The sequence below is a fragment of the Pelobates fuscus genome, chromosome 8, assembly GCF_036172605.1.
Source record: "Pelobates fuscus isolate aPelFus1 chromosome 8, aPelFus1.pri, whole genome shotgun sequence".
Lineage (NCBI taxonomy): Eukaryota > Metazoa > Chordata > Amphibia > Anura > Pelobatidae > Pelobates > Pelobates fuscus.
This window is the reverse complement of record NC_086324.1, coordinates 46,803,847-46,823,445: the sequence shown is the minus strand read 5'-3', so window position 1 is coordinate 46,823,445 and position 19,599 is coordinate 46,803,847. Positions and strand designations below refer to the sequence as shown.

General features: G+C 39.7%; 1 protein-coding gene across 1 annotated transcript in view; it reads left to right on the top strand.

The window, feature by feature from the left end:
* The window catches only part of TTN (titin), a 244,075-nt gene that overhangs the window by 192,968 nt on the left and 31,508 nt on the right, over positions 1–19,599 (top strand). The window contains exons 288-291 of the mRNA XM_063429784.1: positions 78–374; positions 485–1,072; positions 1,166–1,468; positions 1,568–18,673. Coding sequence (XP_063285854.1) covers positions 78–374; positions 485–1,072; positions 1,166–1,468; positions 1,568–18,673 — 18,294 coding nt within the window. The remainder of the gene's footprint in view (positions 1–77; positions 375–484; positions 1,073–1,165; positions 1,469–1,567; positions 18,674–19,599) is intronic.

Below are 19,599 nucleotides of genomic sequence, written 5' to 3'. Positions count from 1 at the left end.
GTTTGCCTATAGTAAAATACAGTTTCGATCATGGTAACGTGCTAAATATATGCTATAAATTATATACTCTTTTCTAGATCCACCTGGTAAGCCTGAGGTCATTAGTGTAACTAGAAGCTCAGCCACTCTTATATGGACAGAGCCAAAATATGATGGTGGACACAAATTGGTAGGATACATTGTGGAAAAACGTGACATACCGGCTAAGAGTTGGATGAAGGCTAATCATGTTAATGTCCAGGAGTGTGCATTTACAGTGAATGATCTTATAGAAGGAGGAAAATATGAATTCAGAATAAAAGCTAAAAATACAGCTGGAGCCATCAGTCCTCCATCTGAGACAACAGGAACGGTTGTATGTAAAGATGAATACGGTACGTTTCAAATTGCAAGTTATCATGTTATAATGCTGAGATGTTCAGTATTTGTTGTTCAAACCAATATTTGGTAATTCACTAATAATGGATTGTATTTCTTCTTTCAGAGGCACCAACTATAGTTATTGATCCAGCAGTGAAAGAAGGTTTGACAGTAAAGGCAGGAGATACCATTGTCATGACTGCCACAAGCATTCTTGGAAAACCACCTCCAACATCTGTATGGTCTAAAGCAGGAAAGGATTTCAAACATTCTGACATTGTGAATATTGAAACAGGTCCAACATCTTCCACCCTTTCCGTTAAATATGCTTCTAGGAAGGATTCAGGTGAATACACAATTACTGCAAGTAATGCTTTTGGCACAAAAGAGGAGCATGTACATGTCAAGGTATTGGACATACCAGGCCCTCCAGGACCAATTGAAGTGAGCAATGTATCTGCAGAGAAAGCCACACTAAACTGGACACCTCCTGCAGAAGATGGTGGATCACCAATTATATCATACACTTTGGAGAAGAGAGAGACCAGCCGTTTGCTTTGGACCCTTGTAGCTGAAAACATTCAATCTTGCAGACATGTTGTGAGCAAATTAATCCAAGGAAATGAATACATCTTCCGTGTTTCTGCTGTAAACCAATATGGTGTGGGCGAACCAACACCATCTGACCCAGTCAAAATGGTGGATAGCTATGGTAAGTAACAACATATACTGTCAACAGTGTATACACTATATTTTTTAATATAAGAATATTTATGGGTAATTACATCCATATTATCTTTGATAGGCCCTCCGGGAGCTCCTGGAAAACCAGAAGCAACAAATGTAACAAAGACAACTGTTACTATTGGCTGGAAACGCCCAGCGCATGATGGTGGTAGCGAAATCACTGGCTATTACGTTGAAAGAAGAGAAAAGAAAGGATTGAGATGGGTGAGAGCATCAAAGAAACCTGTTTCTGATCTTAGACTGAAAGTCACTGGACTCACTGAAGGCAATGAATATGAATTCAGAGTGAGTGCAGAGAACAAAGCAGGCATCGGTCCTCCTAGTGAATCATCTCTTGCAGTTTTAACAAAGGATGTTGCATGTAAGTACAGAAGCAATTTTTTTTTTGCATATGTTGCAAGATTGTTTATTATATTGTGGGTTGTCTTTTAACTATGTGTTCTTTATCTTTTCATTATAGACCCACCTGGACCACCTTCTAATCCAAGAATTACTGATACGACAAAATCAACTGCAACATTAAACTGGGGCAAGCCTCACTATGATGGTGGACTTGAAATCACTGGCTATATTGTAGAACATCAAAAAGAGGCAGAGGAAGAATGGATTAAAGACACCACTGGATCGGCTTTACGAATCACTGAGTTTGTTGTTGCCAATCTCCAATCTGGAGGAAAATACAAATTCAGAATTCGTGCAATAAATGCTGCAGGCACTGGAGAACCAGCACAAATTAATGATGTAGAAATCAAAGATCGTGAAGAAACTCCAGACTTTGAACTAGATGCTGAGCTACGGAGGACACTTGTTGTTAGAGCTGGATTAAGCATCCGTATATTTGTACCTATTAAAGGACGTCCTGCACCAGAGGTCACCTGGATGAAAGGCGACATTCCACTTAAAATACGAGCCAACATTGAGAATACAGAATCATATTCTCTTCTAATCATTACTGAGTGCAACCGATATGATGCTGGAAAATTTACAATGACACTTGAAAATGCTGCTGGAAAGAAATCTGGATTTGTAAATGTAAGAGTTTTAGATTCACCAGGCCCTCCATCAAACCTTAAAGCAAGGGATGTTACAAAAGACAGCATTACATTGCAGTGGGATATGCCACTCATTGATGGTGGATCTCGAATTACAAACTACATTGTTGAAAAACGTGAGTCCACCCGCAAAGCTTATTCAACAATCACAACTAACTGCCAGAAGTGCTCTCTAAGGATTCCAAACTTGGCAGAAGGATGTGAATATTACTTCAGAGTACTGGCTGAAAATGAATTTGGAATTGGTGAACCTGTGGAAACTGCTGAACCAATAAGAGCCTCAGAAGCACCATCTCCTCCAGAAAGCTTAAATATCATGGATATTACTAGGACCACTGTCAGTCTTGCTTGGCCAAAACCAGAACATGATGGTGGTAGCAAAATTACTGGCTATGTTATTGAAGCACAGAAGAAAGGTTCTACTCAATGGACACACATTGCAACTGTAAAAACATTAGACTACATTGTCAAAAATCTCAATGAAAATGAAGAATATGTGTTCCAAGTTATGGCTGTTAACAGTGCTGGAAGAAGTGATCCAAGAGAAAGCAGACCTGTTGTTGTTAAGGAACAGCAAATGCTTCCTGAATTTGACTTGCGAGGACTCTATCACAAATCAGTCATTGCTAAAGCTGGTGATAATATTAAAGTGGAAATTCCTGTACTTGGAAGACCGAAACCAACTGTAACATGGAAGAAGGAAGATCAGCTTCTTAGAGAAACCCAGAGGCTGAATGTGGAACGTACAGCGAATGCAACAATTCTAAACATCAATGAATGTGTAAGGAGTGATTCTGGAAAATATAATGTGTCAGCAAAGAATATTGTTGGTGAAATTAGTGACATTATATCTGTGCAAGTGCATGATGTTCCTGGACCTCCTACTGGACCAATCAAGTTTGATGAAATCTCATCTGATTTTGTAACTCTTTCCTGGGATCCACCAGAAAATGATGGTGGAGTTCCAATAAGCAATTACATTGTGGAACAACGTGAAACCAACAGCACAACATGGACAGAATTAGCATCTACCGTGATACGCACAACCTTTAAAGCAACTCGTTTGACCACAGGATTAGAGTATCAATTCCGTGTTAAAGCTCAGAACAGATATGGAACCAGTCCACCTTTGAATTCAGACTCTGTAGTTGCTGCTTATCCATTTAAGGTTCCAGGGCCTCCAGGTACACCTCAAGTCATTGCAGTTACAAAGGATTCAATGACCATTAGCTGGAATGAACCTATTACCGATGGTGGAAGTCCAATTCTAGGATATCATATTGAAAGAAAAGAGCGAAATAGTATCATGTGGCAGACAGTAAGCAAGGCTCTCATAGTAGGAAACATATATAAATCTTCAGGATTAACTGATGGAATTGGATATGAATTCCGTATTGTAGCAGAAAATATGGCCGGTAAGAGCAAGCCAAGTAAGTCATCTGAGCCTACCCTTGCACTGGATCCAATTGATGCACCAGGAAAACCAGTTGCTATAAATATAAATAGGCATTCAGTCACTCTCCAATGGACCAAACCAGAATACAATGGAGGATTTAAGATAACTGGCTACACTGTTGAAAAGAGAGATCTTCCTAATGGACGCTGGCTGAAGGCTAATTTTAGTAACATTCTGGAGACTGAATTTACAGTTAGTGGATTAACAGAAAATGCAGAATATGAATTTAGAATTACAGCAAGAAATGCTGCTGGTGCTGTCAGTCTGCCATCAGAACCATCAGATGTAATAACATGCAGAGACGACATTGAAGAGCCACGAATAATGGTTGATGCAAAGTTCAAAGATGTTATAATACTGAAGGCAGGAGAGACTTTCAGATTGGATGCCGATGTTTCTGGCCGTCCACCTCCTACATTGTCATGGACAAAGGAAGGAAAGGACTTAGAAGATACAGCAAAATTAGAAATTAAGATAGCAGATTTCTCCACTGCACTAGTTAACAAAGATTCAGCCAGGAAAGATGGTGGTGCATACACTTTAATGGCCTCTAATCCTGGTGGATTTGCAAAACACGTATTTAATGTTAAAGTTCTTGATAGACCAGGCCCATGTGAAGGTCCATTGTCTGTAGCTGATGTTACATCTGAAAAATGTGTAATATCATGGCTACCTCCACTAGATGATGGAGGAGCAAAGATAGATCACTATATTGTTGAAAAACGTGAAACCAGCAGATTGGCCTGGACAAGTGTAGCAACGGATGTCCAAGTCACAAAATTCAAGGTTACCAAACTACTTAAAGGAAATGAGTACATTTTCCGTGTCATGGCTGTCAACAAATATGGAGTTGGAGAAGTTCTGGAATCTGAACCTACTCTTGCAGTAAATCCTTATGTAGCACCTGATCCACCTAAGACCCCTGAAGTAACTACTGTTACAAAAGACACCATGATAGTTTGCTGGGGACATCCTGAATCTGATGGTGGAAGCCCAATAACTAACTATATTGTAGAACGACGTGACAAATCAGGGCTCCGTTGGCTAAAGTGCAACAAGAGAATCCTTACTGATTTGAGATATAAGGTTTCTGGGCTAACTGAAGGTCATGAATATGAATACAGAGTAATGGCGGAAAATGTTGCAGGAATAAGTAAACCAAGTCAATGCAGTCCATTTTACAAAGCATGTGACACAGTTTTTAAACCTGGCCCTCCAGGAAATCCAAGAGTTCTTGATACTAGCAAATCTTCAATTACAGTTGCTTGGAATAAGCCAGTGTATGATGGTGGTTCAGAAATAACAGGCTACATGGTGGATATATCATTACCAGAAGAAGATGAATGGAAAGTTGTAACACCACCAGCTGGGCTCAAAGCAACATCTTATACAATTACAGGCCTGAAAGAAAACCAGGAATATAAAATTCAAATCTACGCTCTAAATGCTGAGGGGGTTGGAGAGCCTGCCCTTGTCCCTGGAGCACCAAAGGCTGAAGAAAGAATGTTGCCACCAGAAATTGAGTTAGATGCAGAACTACGTAAAGTTATTTGTATAAGAGCTTGCTGCACATTAAGAATATTTGTTCCAATTAAAGGTCGCCCAGCACCAGAAGTCAAGTGGACAAGAGAAAATGGTGAACACATAGAAAGAGCAAGCATTGAATCAACAAGTTCTTACACTTTGCTAATAATTGAAAATGTGAACAGGTTTGATAGTGGGAAGTATATGCTTACAGTAGAAAACAGTTCAGGAAGCAAAACTGCATTTGTGAATGTCAGAGTACTCGATACACCTGGCGCACCTCAAGATCTTAAAATAAAAGAAATAACAAAAGAATCAGTGACATTAACATGGGATCCACCTCTTATAGATGGTGGGTCCAAAATAAAAAATTATATTGTTGAAAAACGTGAATCAACTAGGAAAGCTTATTCAACAGTAGCTGCCAACTGTCACAAGACCAGTTGGAAAGTAGAACAGTTACAGGAAGGCTGCAATTACTATTTTAGAGTCCTTGCAGAAAATGAATATGGAATTGGGTTACCTGTGGAAACCTCTGAATCTGTGAAAGTATCAGAAAGACCTCTTCCACCAGGCAAAATTACTTTGGATGACGTAACCAGGAATAGTGTTTCATTGAGTTGGGAAAAACCAGAACATGATGGAGGAAGCAGAATTTTGGGTTACATAGTAGAGATGCAGAGCAAAGGTAGTGAAAAGTGGACCACATGTGCTACAGTCAAAACTACTGATGCCAAAATAACTGGATTAACTCAAGGGGAAGAATACATGTTCCGTGTATCAGCCCAAAATGAAAAAGGAATCAGTGATCCTCGACAATTGGGGGTTCCAGTGGTTGCGAAAGATCTTGTGATTGCTCCCACATTCAATCTTCTATTTAATACATTCAGTGTATTAGCTGGAGAAGACCTGAAAGTTGATGTTCCATTCATTGCACGCCCTAAGCCATCTGTAACATGGCATAAAGACAATCTACCTCTAAAACAAACAACCAGAGTTAATGCAGAGAATACAGAAAAGAACTCTTTGCTTACAGTTAAAGAAGCTTCTAAAGAAGATGTTGGTCAATATACAATAAAGCTTGCCAATATTGCAGGGGAAGCCACTGAACATCTTAACATTGTTGTTCTGGACAAACCAGAACCTCCAACAGGGCCAGTTAAAATTGAGGAAGTAACAGCTGATAGCATCAGCTTTTCATGGGAACCTCCCAAATATGATGGCGGAAGCTCTATCAACAACTACATAGTAGAAAAACGTGACACTTCAACAACAGTGTGGCAAATTGTGTCTGCTACAGTAGCAAGAACAACAATCAAGGCCTCAAGACTTAAAACAGGGGGTGAATATCAATTCAGGATTGCTGCTGAGAACAGATATGGAAAGAGTGGATATCTGCTATCAGAAGCAGTAGTTGCCCAGTTCCCATACAAGCTTCCTGGTCCACCAGGAACACCATTTGTATCTGCAGTAACTAAAGATAGCATGGTTGTACAATGGAATGAGCCTGTAAATGATGGTGGTAGTAGAATCCTTGGGTACCATGTAGAAAGCAAAGAAAGAAACAGCATTCTTTGGGCAAAAATGAACAAAACAATCCTTCAAGACACAAGAATTAAAACAACCAATATTGAAGAGGGCATTGAATATGAATTTAGAGTATATGCAGAGAACATTGTAGGTATTGGCAAGCCAAGTAAAGTATCTGAATGTTATGTAGCACGAGATCCATGTGATCCTCCTGGCCGACCAGAGCCTGTCATTGTCACACGAAATTCAGTGACCCTTCACTGGACAAAGCCTGAATATGATGGTGGTAGCAAGATCACTGGCTATATTGTTGAAAAGAAAGAGTTGCCTGAAGGGCGCTGGATGAAAGCCAGCTTTACAAATGTAATTGAAAGGGAATTTGCAGTTACTGGACTTGCTGAAGATCAAAGATATGAATTCCGTGTCATTGCACGAAATGCTGCAGGAATTTTCAGTGAACCCTCTGAAAGTACAGGACCAATCACTGCAAGAGATGAGGTTGAACCTCCTCGTGTAAGCATGGATCCAAAATACAAAGACATCATAACAGTAAATGCTGGTGATACATTTAAGATTGATGCAGATGTTTATGGCAAACCTATTCCTTCAATTCAGTGGTTGAAAGCTGGTGAAGAACTAGCAAATACAGCTCGACTTGAGATCAAGAGTACTGATTTCTTCACATCTCTAAGTGTAAAAGAAGCCATTCGAGTAGATAGTGGTCAATATATTCTGCTGCTGAAGAATGTTGCTGGAGAGAAATCTGTTCCTATTACTATTAAAGTCCTTGACAGACCTGGACCTCCTGAAGCACCAATTACTATCACTGGTGTTACTGCTGAAAAATGTTCTTTAGCATGGAAACCTCCAAAGCAAGATGGTGGCAGTGATATCTCACACTACATTGTTGAAAGAAGAGAAACAAGTCGCTTAGTATGGACTGTAGTTGACAGCAACGTACAGACTCTTGGCTGTAAAGTTACCAAACTTCTGGAAGGAAATGAATATATATTCCGTGTAATGGCTGTGAATAAATATGGTGTTGGAGAGCCCCTTGAATCAGATGCTGTTGTAGCAAAGAATCCATTTGTTGTCCCCCAAGCACCAAAGGCACCAGAGGTTACAACTGTCACCAAAGATTCTATGATTGTTGTATGGGAAAGGCCAGTATTTGATGGCGGCAGTGAAATAACCGGCTATGTCATTGAAAAGCGTGACAAAGAAGGCATACGCTGGGTAAGATGCAACAAGCGATTGGTTAGTGAATTGCGCTTCAGAGTAACTGGCCTAGTAGAATCCCATCTTTATGAATTCAGAGTATTTGCTGAAAATGCTGCTGGTTTAAGTGAGCCAAGCCCATCTTCTATTTATTACAAGGCCTCTGATCCTATATATAAACCTGGTCCTCCAAACAACCCTAGAGCAGTTGATGTTACAAGATCTTCAGTGATACTTTCATGGGGCAAGCCAATCTATGATGGGGGCTGTGAAATCCAAGGATACATTGTTGAAAAATGTGATGTAAGCACTGATGAGTGGTCCATGTGTACTCCTGCAAGTGGCATCAAAGAGACAAGACTTGAAGTTGACAAGCTGGTAGAAAAACATGAGTATAAATTCCGTATATGTGCTGTTAACAAGGCAGGAGTTGGAGAGCATGCAGATGTCCCGGCATCAATCATTGTGGAAGAGAAACTGGAAGCCCCAGATCTTGATCTGGATCCAGAACTCAGGAAGATTGTAAATGTAAGAGCTGGGGGCTCATTGAGGCTGTTTATTCCATTCAGAGGAAGGCCAGCACCAGAAGTGAAGTGGGGAAAAGTTGATGGTGAAATCAGAGATGCAGCTCAGATTGATATTACTAGCAGTTTTACTTCACTTGTTTTGGACAATGTTAACCGATTTGATTCTGGAAAATATACCATAACAATAGAAAACAGCAGTGGTACAAAGTCTGCCTTTATCAGTGTAAGAGTTTTGGATACACCAAGTGCACCTGAAAATCTTAAGATAAAGGAAATAACTAAAGATTCTGTTTCACTGACATGGGAGCCACCCATATTAGATGGAGGAGCAAAAATTAAGAACTATATTATTGAAAAACGTGAGACAACCCGAAAAGCCTATGCCGCTGTAGCAACAAACTGCCACAAAACTTCATGGAAAATAGATCAGCTCCAAGAGAGTTGCAGCTACTACTTCAGAGTCACTGCTGAGAACGAATATGGAATTGGTGTCCCTGCAGAAATTCCTGAACCTGTGAAGGTGTCTGAAGTTCCACAGCCTCCAGGAAAAATAACAGTGGTTGATGTCACTAGGAATAGCGTATCACTCTCATGGGAGAAACCTGAGCATGATGGTGGCAGCAAAATTATCCAATACATTGTAGAAATGCAAGCCAAAGGAAGTGAGAAGTGGTCTGACTGTGCTAGAGTGAAAACATTGGAGGCTCTGGTATCAAACTTAACTCAAGGAGGTGAATACCTCTTCAGGGTCATAGCAGTAAATGAAAAAGGAAAGAGTGACCCAAGGTCTCTTGCAGTTCCTGTAGTTGCGAAAGACCTGGTAATAGAACCAGATGTAAGACCTGCATTTAGTAGTTACAGCATTCAAGTTGGACAAGATCTGAAAGTCGAAGTACCCATTTCTGGAAGACCAAAGCCCACTATTTCTTGGACCAAAGATGGCCAGGCTCTCAAGCAGACCACTAGAGTTAATATTACAGATACAGCTAATCTTACTGTATTGAATATAAAAGAAACATGCAAGGATGATTCAGGAATGTATGCCATTACTGTGAGTAATATAATTGGGCAGAAAGAAGCAACTATTGCAATTATAACACTGGATAAACCAGATCCACCAAGCGGCCCTGTAAAATTTGATGAAGTTAGTGCTGAAAGTATTACATTATCTTGGAATCCACCATCATACACTGGAGGTTGTCAAATCACAAATTATATTGTTGAAAAGAGAGACACAACAACTACACTATGGGAAACTGTTTCAGCAACAGTTGCAAGAACCACTTTAAAGGTATCGAAACTTAAAACTGGCTCAGAGTACCAGTTCAAGATATTTGCTGAAAACAGATATGGAAGAAGCTTTGGATTGGAATCTGAAGCTGTAATAGCTCAATATCCATACAAGGAACCTGGTCCTCCTGGAACACCGTCAGCTGCATCAATTACAAAAGATAGCATTCTGGTGCAGTGGCATGAGCCTGTTAACGATGGAGGAAGCAGAGTTCTTGGATATCACCTTGAACGCAAGGAGAGAAACAGTATAATGTGGACAAAGGTCAATAAAACCGTAATTCAAGATACATACTTTAAGTGCTCAAATCTGGAAGAAGGTATTGAATATGAATTTAAAGTGTATGCAGAAAATATTGTTGGCGTTGGCAAACCAAGCAAGGTTTCAGAGTGCTTTTGTGCAAGAGACCCATGTGACCCACCAGGTTGCCCTGAACCAATAATTGTAACAAGAAATGCAATCACCCTTAGCTGGAAAAAACCTGAATATGATGGAGGCAGCATGATAACTGGTTATATTGTTGAAAAGCGTGATCTCCCTGAAGGACGCTGGATGAAAGCCAGCTTTACTAATATAATTGAAACACAGTTCACAGTAACTGGACTTACTGAAGACGATAGATATGATTTCAGAGTAATTGCAAGGAATGCAGCTGGAACCTTCAGCAGACCATCTGATAGTACAGGACCAATAACCGCCAAGGATGAGGTAGAACCTCCAAGAATATCAATGGATCCAAAATATAAAGATACAATTGTTGTCAATGCCGGTGACACCTTTAGAATTGATGGTGATGTACATGGAAAACCACTTCCCAACATTCAGTGGTTCAAAGGAGATAAAGAGCTTGAGGAGACAGCCAGGTATGAGATTAAAAACACTGACTTTAAAGCTGTACTTGTAGTGAAAGATGCAATTAGAATTGATGGTGGCCAATACATCCTTCAAGCCTCCAATGTTGCAGGAACCAAGTCCATTCCTATTCATGTGAAAGTACTTGACAGACCAGGACCCCCAGAAGGCCCAATTCAAGTTACTGGTGTTACAGCTGAAAAATGTTCACTGGCATGGGGTCCACCACAACATGATGGTGGCAGTGATATTTCTCACTATGTTATTGAAAAACGAGAAACAAGTCGCCTTGCTTGGACTGTTGTTGCATCTGAAGTTGTAACTACCTCACATAAAGTGACAAAACTTCTAGAAGGCAATGAATACATTTTCCGAATTATGGCTGTCAATAAATATGGAGTTGGTGAGCCATTAGAGTCTGCACCAGTATTAATGAAAAATCCATATGTACCTCCTGGACCTCCTAAAGCACTGGAAGTAACAAACATTGCAAAAGACTCCATGACTGTTTGTTGGAATCGACCAGATAGTGATGGTGGTAGTGAAATTATTAACTACATAGTGGAAAAACGTGACAGAGCTGGAATTAGATGGACAAAATGCAACAAACGCAGAATTACAGATTTAAGATTTAGAGTTGTAGGTTTGACAGAAGACCATGAGTATGAATTCAGAGTCTCTGCTGAAAATGCTGCTGGAACTGGTGAAGCAAGCCAAGCTACAACCTACTATAAAGCAAGTGATCCCATTTTCAAACCTGGACCACCTACTAACCCACATGCAGTAGACACATCTAAAAATTCTATTACTGTTGTTTGGGGCAAACCAATTTACGATGGCGGAAGTGAAATACAAGGTTATATTGTAGAGACCTGCAAGGAAGATGAAGAAGAATGGACAATATGTACTCCACAGACAGGATTACAAGTTACCAAATTTGAAATAAAAAAGCTCATTGAACATCAACAATATCAGATCCGCATCTGTGCTATAAACAAGTCAGGTGTGGGTGAAGCTGCTGCTGTCCCAGGAACTGTAAAACCAGAAGATAAGCTTGAAGCTCCTGAGATAGACCTTGATTCAGAATTAAGAAAAGGAATCCTGGTCAGAGCTGGTGCAAATGTAAGAATTTATATTCCATTTAAAGCAAGACCTACACCAGAGATTGCCTGGTCAAAAGAAGAAGGAGAGCTTACTGAGAAGTCCCAAATTGAAAGAGGCCTGAACTACACCCAGCTTTCAATTGATAACTGTGATAGAAATGATGCTGGAAAATATGTACTTAAGCTTGAAAATAGCAGTGGCTCTAAATCTGCATTTGTAACAGTTAAAGTTCTTGACACACCAGGTCCACCAATAAATCTCCTTATAAAAGATATCAAGAAAGACTCAGTAACACTTACTTGGGAACCTCCACTTATTGATGGTGGTGCAAAGATAAAGAACTATGTTATTGATAAACGAGAATCCACCAGGAAAGCATATGCTAATGTGACAGCCAAGTGCAGCAAAACAACCTACAAGGTTGAAAACCTTATAGAAGGAGCTGTGTATTATTTCAGGGTTATGGCTGAAAATGAGTTTGGTGTTGGTTCCCCTGTGGAGACAACAGATGCAGTAAAAGCTTCTGAAGCACCATTGCCACCCGGGAAAATCACTTTGACTGATGTTACTCAAAGAAGTGTATCTCTTACATGGGAAAAACCGGAACATGATGGTGGTAGCAGAATTATAGGGTACTTAGTTGAGATGCAACCAAAAGGTGTAGAGAAATGGAGCACTTGTACTGAAACCAAAACATGCAATGCTGTTGTTTCTGGATTAAGTCCTGGACAAGAATACTCCTTCCGTGTTCTTGCTTATAATGAAAAGGGAAAGAGTGATCCAAGAATTCTTGGTGTTCCAGTAATAGCTAAGGATTTAACCATTGAACCAAGTTTCAAACTTATGTTTAATTCCTACAATGTACAAGCTGGGGATGATCTTAAGATTGAAATACCAGTTTTCGGTAGGCCTAAGCCAGCTATCACTTGGTCCAAAGATGATCAGACATTGAAACAAACAACTAGAGTTAATGTAGAGGACACACCAGCATCAACAATCTTGCATATAAAGGAGAGCACCAAGGATGATTATGGGAAATATACAATAACTGCAACAAACAGTGCTGGTACAGCAACTGAAAATATAAGTGTAATTATTCTGGACAAACCTGGTCCACCAAAAGGACCTGTGCGCTTTGATGAAATAAGTGCTAACTTTGTGGTGTTTTCATGGGGCACTCCTGAATACACAGGTGGCTGCCAAATTAATAATTACATAGTAGAGAAACGAGATACAACCACCACCACATGGCAACTAGTCTCAGCAACAGTTGCAAGAACCACCATTAAAGTATCAAAACTTACAACTGGCTCAGAATATCAATTCAGAATATATGCAGAAAACAGGTATGGAAAAAGTCCTCCCTTAGATTCGGCTGCAGTTATTGTGCAGTATCCTTATAAAGAACCAGGACCTCCTGGAACACCATTCGTCACATCCATTTCAAAGGATCACATGATAGTGCAATGGCATGAACCAGTCAATGATGGAGGAAGCATAGTTCTTGGCTATCATTTGGAGCGGAAGGAGAAAAACAGTATTCTTTGGGCAAAACTAAACAAAACTCTTCTTCAAGACACCAAATTAAAAACAAATGGTCTTGAAGAAGGCCTAGAATATGAATTCAGGGTATCTGCTGAAAATATTGTTGGCATTGGCAAACCAAGCAAGGTATCTGAGGGATACATTGCTCGTGATCCATGTGACCCACCAGGTCGACCTGAAGCTATAGTCATTACAAGAAATTATATTACTCTTCAGTGGAAAAAACCAGAGTATGATGGTGGCAGTAAGATAACAGGCTATGTTGTAGAAAAGAAAGAATTGCCTGAAGGCCGTTGGATGAAAGCCAGCTTTACAAATGTCCTTGATACTGAGTTTACTGTCACAGGACTAACAGAAGATGATAGATACGAGTTTAGAGTGATTGCAAGAAATGCAGCTGGTAACTTCAGTGAACCTTCAGAAAGCACTGGTCCTATAACAGCTAGAGATGAAATAGATGCACCAAGAGCATCACTTGATCCAAAATATAAAGATGTGATTGTTGTAAATGCAGGAGACACATTTGTACTTGAAGCTGATATCCACGGCAAGCCAATTCCTGACATCACCTGGTCAAAAGATGGAAAAGAATTTGAAGCAGCAACAGCGAGAATGGAAATAAAGTCCACTATTCAAAGGACAACCCTCATTGTTAAAGACTGTATTAGGGTAGATGGTGGACATTATGTACTGAACCTCAGCAATGTAGGTGGAACAAAGGCTATCCCTATAACTGTTAAAGTACTTGATCGACCAGGTCCTCCAGAAGGTCCATTAAAGGTCACAGGTGTAACAGCAGAAAAATGTTACTTGGCATGGAGCCCACCTGCACAGGATGGTGGTGCAAATATATCCCATTACATCATTGAAAAGAGGGAAACAAGCAGACTTTCTTGGACTCAAGTTGCCTCAGATGTACAAGCTCTCAGCCACAAGGTCACCAAACTTCTTACAGGCAATGAATACATTTTCCGTGTAATGGCTGTGAACAAATATGGCATTGGAGAATCTCTTGAATCTGAACCAGTGCTTGCTCGTAATCCATTTAAGCCTCCATGTGCACCTTCAACACCAGAAGTTACAACAATAACAAAAGATTCTATGGTCGTAACCTGGGGACGTCCTCAAGACAATGGTGGTGCAGAAATAGAAGGGTACATTCTTGAAAAACGGGATAAAGAAGGTATCAGATGGACAAAGTGCAACAAGAAACGGGTTACTGATTTACGTTTCAGAGTAACAGGCCTGACAGAAGGTCACTTCTATGAATTCAAAGTCTCAGCAGAAAATGCTGCAGGTGTAGGAGAATCAAGCGAGCCATCAATCTTCTACCGGGCATGTGATGCTATTTATCCACCAGGACCACCAAGCAATCCAAAAGTAACTGACACATCTCGATCATCTGTATCACTTGCTTGGAGCAAACCTGTCTATGATGGAGGTGCACCAATTCAAGGATACATTGTAGAATTCAAAGAAGCAGCTGCTGATGAATGGACTACTTGCACACCACCAACAGGTCTGCAAGGCAAACAATTTACTGTAACAAAACTTAAAGAAAATGCAGAATACAATTTCCGTATCTGTGCCCTTAACTCTCAAGGAATTGGAGAGCCTGTTGATATTCCAGGTACAGTTATTGCTGCAGAAAAGTTGGAGCCTCCTGAAATTGAACTTGATGCTGATCTGAGAAAGACTGTTTCTGTCAGAGCTGGTGGAACTCTGCGCTTGTTTGTCACAATTAAAGGAAGACCAGAACCTGAAGTCAAATGGGAGAAAGCAGAAGGCACTTTAAGTGACAGGTCCCAAATTGAAGTTACAAGCTCATATACAATGTTGGTCATTGACAATGTTAACAGATTTGATAGTGGAAAATACAATCTAACATTAGAAAACAACAGTGGCTCAAAATCAGCTTTTGTTAATGTTAGAGTACTTGATTCACCAAGTGCCCCTGTAAACTTGACAATTAGAGAAATTAAGAAAGATTCAGTCACATTGTCTTGGGAGCCACCCCATATTGATGGAGGAGCAAAGATTACAAACTACATTGTTGAGAAACGAGAATCAACAAGAAAAGCGTATGCCACAGTGACAAGTAACTGCACTAAAAACACATTTAAGATTGAACAGCTACAAGAAGGAGGCATCTATTATTTCCGTGTTTTGGCTGCTAATGAGCATGGTGTTGGATTGCCTGCAAGCACACCTGATGCAATCAAAGTGTCTGAAGCCCCTCTTCCACCTGGAAGAGTAACACTTGTTGATGTAACCCGCAACAGTGCTACAATCTCATGGGAGAAACCAGAAAGTGATGGAGGTAGCAAAATTACAAGCTATATTGTAGAAATGCAAACTAAGGGAAGCGAAAAATGGAGCACTTGTACCCAGGTGAAGACCCTAGAAGCAACCATCTCAGGTTTAACTATGGGAGAAGAATATACTTTCAGAGTTATAGCTGTAAATGATAAAGGAAAGAGTGATCCACGCCAGCTTGGTGTCCCTGTGGTTGCCAAAGATATAGAAATCCTACCCGTGATCGAACTTTTATTTAACACTTTCAGTGTGAAAGCTGGTGAAGACCTTAAGGTAGATATCCCAATCAGAGGAAGACCAGTTCCCACTTTAAAATGGCAAAAAGATGGACAGCCTTTAAAACAAACAACCAGAGTCAATGCTCAATTTTCAAAGACTTCTGCACTGCTTTCCATCAAAGAGGCCTCAAAGGAAGATGTTGGAAACTATGAAGTAACTGCTACAAATAGTGCAGGATCGGCTACAGTTTCTATAGGTATTGTAGTGCTAGATAAACCTGGAGCCCCAGGTTCTATACAAATCGATGATGTCAGTGCTGACAGTATTTCATTTTCTTGGAGGGCCCCTGAATATGATGGTGGCTGCCACATTAATAATTACATAGTTGAAAAGAGAGACACAACAACTGTAGTATGGGAATTAGTATCTGCAACAGTTGCAAGAACATCTATTAAGGTTGCACGTCTTACAACTGGATCAGAATATCAGTTCCGTGTTTGTGCAGAGAACCGCTATGGCAGAAGCTATTACACTGATAGCACAGCTGTTATAGCACAATATCCATTTAAACCTCCAGGTCCACCTGGAACACCTCATGTAGTCCATGCAACAAAAGCTTTCATGATGATAAATTGGCAACCTCCAGTAAATGATGGTGGAAGCAGTGTAATTGGATATCATCTTGAGCGTAAAGAAAGAAGCAGCATTCTCTGGAGCAAAGTAAACAAGACCCTGATAGCTGATACACAATTGAAGGTGACAGGCCTTGAAGAAGGATTGATGTATGAATACCGTATATATGCTGAAAACATTGCTGGAATTGGAAAATGCAGTAAGTGTTGTGAACCAGTTGCTGCAAGAGATCCATGTGATCCTCCAGGCCAGCCTGAAGTTACTAACATCACGAGAACATCAGTTTCACTATTCTGGAAAAAACCAGAATATGATGGTGGAGCAAAAATTACCGGATATGTTATTGAAAGAAGAGAACTGCCTGATGGACGTTGGCTGAAATGCAACTTTACCAACATTCAAGATACATTCTTTGATGTAACAGCTCTTACCGAAGATCAGAGATATGAATTCCGTGTCATTGCAAAGAACTCGGCGGGATTATTCAGTGAGCCATCTGAATCAACAGGACCAATTACAGTCAAGGATGATGTAGAGGCTCCACGCATAATGATGGATGTTAAATTTAGAGATGTTGTTGTTGTAAAGGCAGGAGAAATCCTTAAAATCAATGCAGATATTGCAGGGCGTCCTCATCCAGTAGTTTCATGGTCAAAAGATGGTACAGAAATTGAAGAAAGAGCAAGAACAGAAATAAGTTCAACAGACACCAGCACTGTTCTTGTGGTAAAAGACTGCATAAGAAGAGACTCAGGTCAATATGTCTTGACACTTAAAAATGTTGCAGGAACAAGATCTTTAGCTGTAAACTGTAAAGTACTGGATAGACCAGGTCCTCCAGCAGGTCCACTACAAATCACAGGTGTAAATGCTGAAAAATGCTCTCTCTCATGGGGTCCTCCCCAAGAAAATGGTGGAGCAGAAATTGACCACTACATTGTTGAAAAGCGAGAAACAAGTCGCATTGCTTGGACAATTTGTGAGTCAGAACTTAGAACCACTTCCTGCAAAGTAACTAAACTTCTTAAAGGTAATGAATATGTATTCAGAGTACTTGGTGTCAACAAATATGGAGTTGGTGAACCTTTGGAAAGTGAAGCCATCAAAGCTCTTGATCCATTTACAGTACCAAAGGCACCAAAATCATTAGAAATTACTAGTATCACTAAAGACTTTATGACTCTTTGCTGGGCAAGACCTGAGAATGATGGTGGCAGTGAAATATCAGGATATGTTATTGAAAGACGAGAGAAGAATAGTCTGAGGTGGATACGTGTCAACAAAAAACCTGTTTATGACCTAAGAGTAAAATCAACTGGCTTACGTGAAGGATGTGAATATGAATACCGTGTATATGCAGAGAATGCTGCAGGCCTCAGTGCTCCAAGTGACTGCTCACCATTAGTTCGAGCAGAGGATCCTGTTTTCTTACCATCTCCACCATCAAAGCCTAAAATAGTTGACTCCACAAAGTCAACTGTAACAATAGGATGGACAAAGCCACTGTTTGATGGAGGTTCCCCAGTTACCGGCTACTCAGTTGAGTACAAGAAATCTGAAGAAACTGAATGGTCCACTGCTGTAACCAATGTAAGGGGTACTGAATACATTGTAACTGCATTGACATCTGGTGCAGAATACACATTCAGAGTTAAGGCAATTAACAAAGTTGGTGCGAGTGATCCAAGTGAAATCTCTGAGCCACAAATAGTAAAAGAAAGAGAAGAAGAGCCTTCATTTGATATTGATAATGAAATGCGTAAGACATTGATTGTTAAAGCTGGTGAATCATTTACCATGACAGTGCCTTTCCGAGGTAAACCTATTCCCAATGTAATGTGGAGCAAGCCTGACTCTGATCTTCGATCCAGAGCTACTATTGATACCACAGACAGCAAAACATCACTTACGGTTGAGAAGGCAACACGAAATGATTCTGGTAAGTATACACTTACTCTACAGAATGTGCTCAACACTGCATCATTGACATTAGTTGTGAAAGTCTTGGATTCTCCCGGACCACCTTCAAACATCATTGTAAAAGATGTAACCAAGGAATCTGCTGTCGTATCTTGGGATGTTCCTGAGAATGATGGCGGAGCACCAGTTAAGAATTACCACATTGAAAAACGAGAAGCAAGCAAGAAATCATGGGTCTCAGTGACAAACAACTGCCATCGACTTACATACAAGGTCACCAGCCTTCAAGAAAGTGGAGTTTACTATTTCCGAATCTCTGGAGAAAATGAATTTGGCATTGGAGTTCCTGCTGAGACCAAAGAAGGCGTCAAAATAACAGGTTAGTTTTTATATTCTTATTCAATAAAAGTTAAACATGGCCTGAAAGCTAAACTTGAAACTAGTGGGGTCAGTTCTACTATATATGTCAACAATAACATGTGCATTTAATTAGAGCTAGTTACCCTCTTATATAAATTTAGATAAATACTTTTCTGTTGAATACTATAGTCCAAGGAAGTTACCTCTCAGCAAAAGTAAAAAATATAGTGGGGAAGATGGCATGTACTTTTTAAGGATCCAATCAATGTTAAATCCAAAGAGAGCATTCATGATTCAGAGTGGAAGTTACTCATTGTTGGTGAGATACAGTCAAGGCTTAAATTCATTTAATTTTCATATGTAATTGACAGAACATATCATAACAAGGTCCACACTAGTGATTACATCTCAAACTTTATCACAAAAGGATATCACACCTGCTACTGGTAATCAGTAACTTAGTACAAAACACAACGTTTCTGTGTCACATGGCACATGTACATTAACATTTACTTCAATTAATGAATCAAAATTTAAAAAACAAAGTTTAACGTCACTTTAATTCCGTTTCCATTTCTGTTTCTAGTAGTCAATTACTACGAAGTATTCCTTTTAGTATTATTTTTCCATGATTACGATTACATAATTTCTGTTACTTTGTTAATAATTATATTTTTAAGAAAAAAAGATGAAAATTAAAAAGATAAATGAATTAGAGGAATAGATATATTAAAGTTATTATTATTATAAATATATGAGTTAAAGGGCTCCATCACAACCAATTTGAGGGACTGACAGATATACAGAACATAAAAGATTTTTGTAGATATGTGAGCGCTCCAATAAAAATCACCAGTCTCAGACTAATCTACAGCGGCAATAAAATAAAAAATAACCAAATATAAAGATGCACATGTAGATCTCAACTGATGTTGCAAAACATAA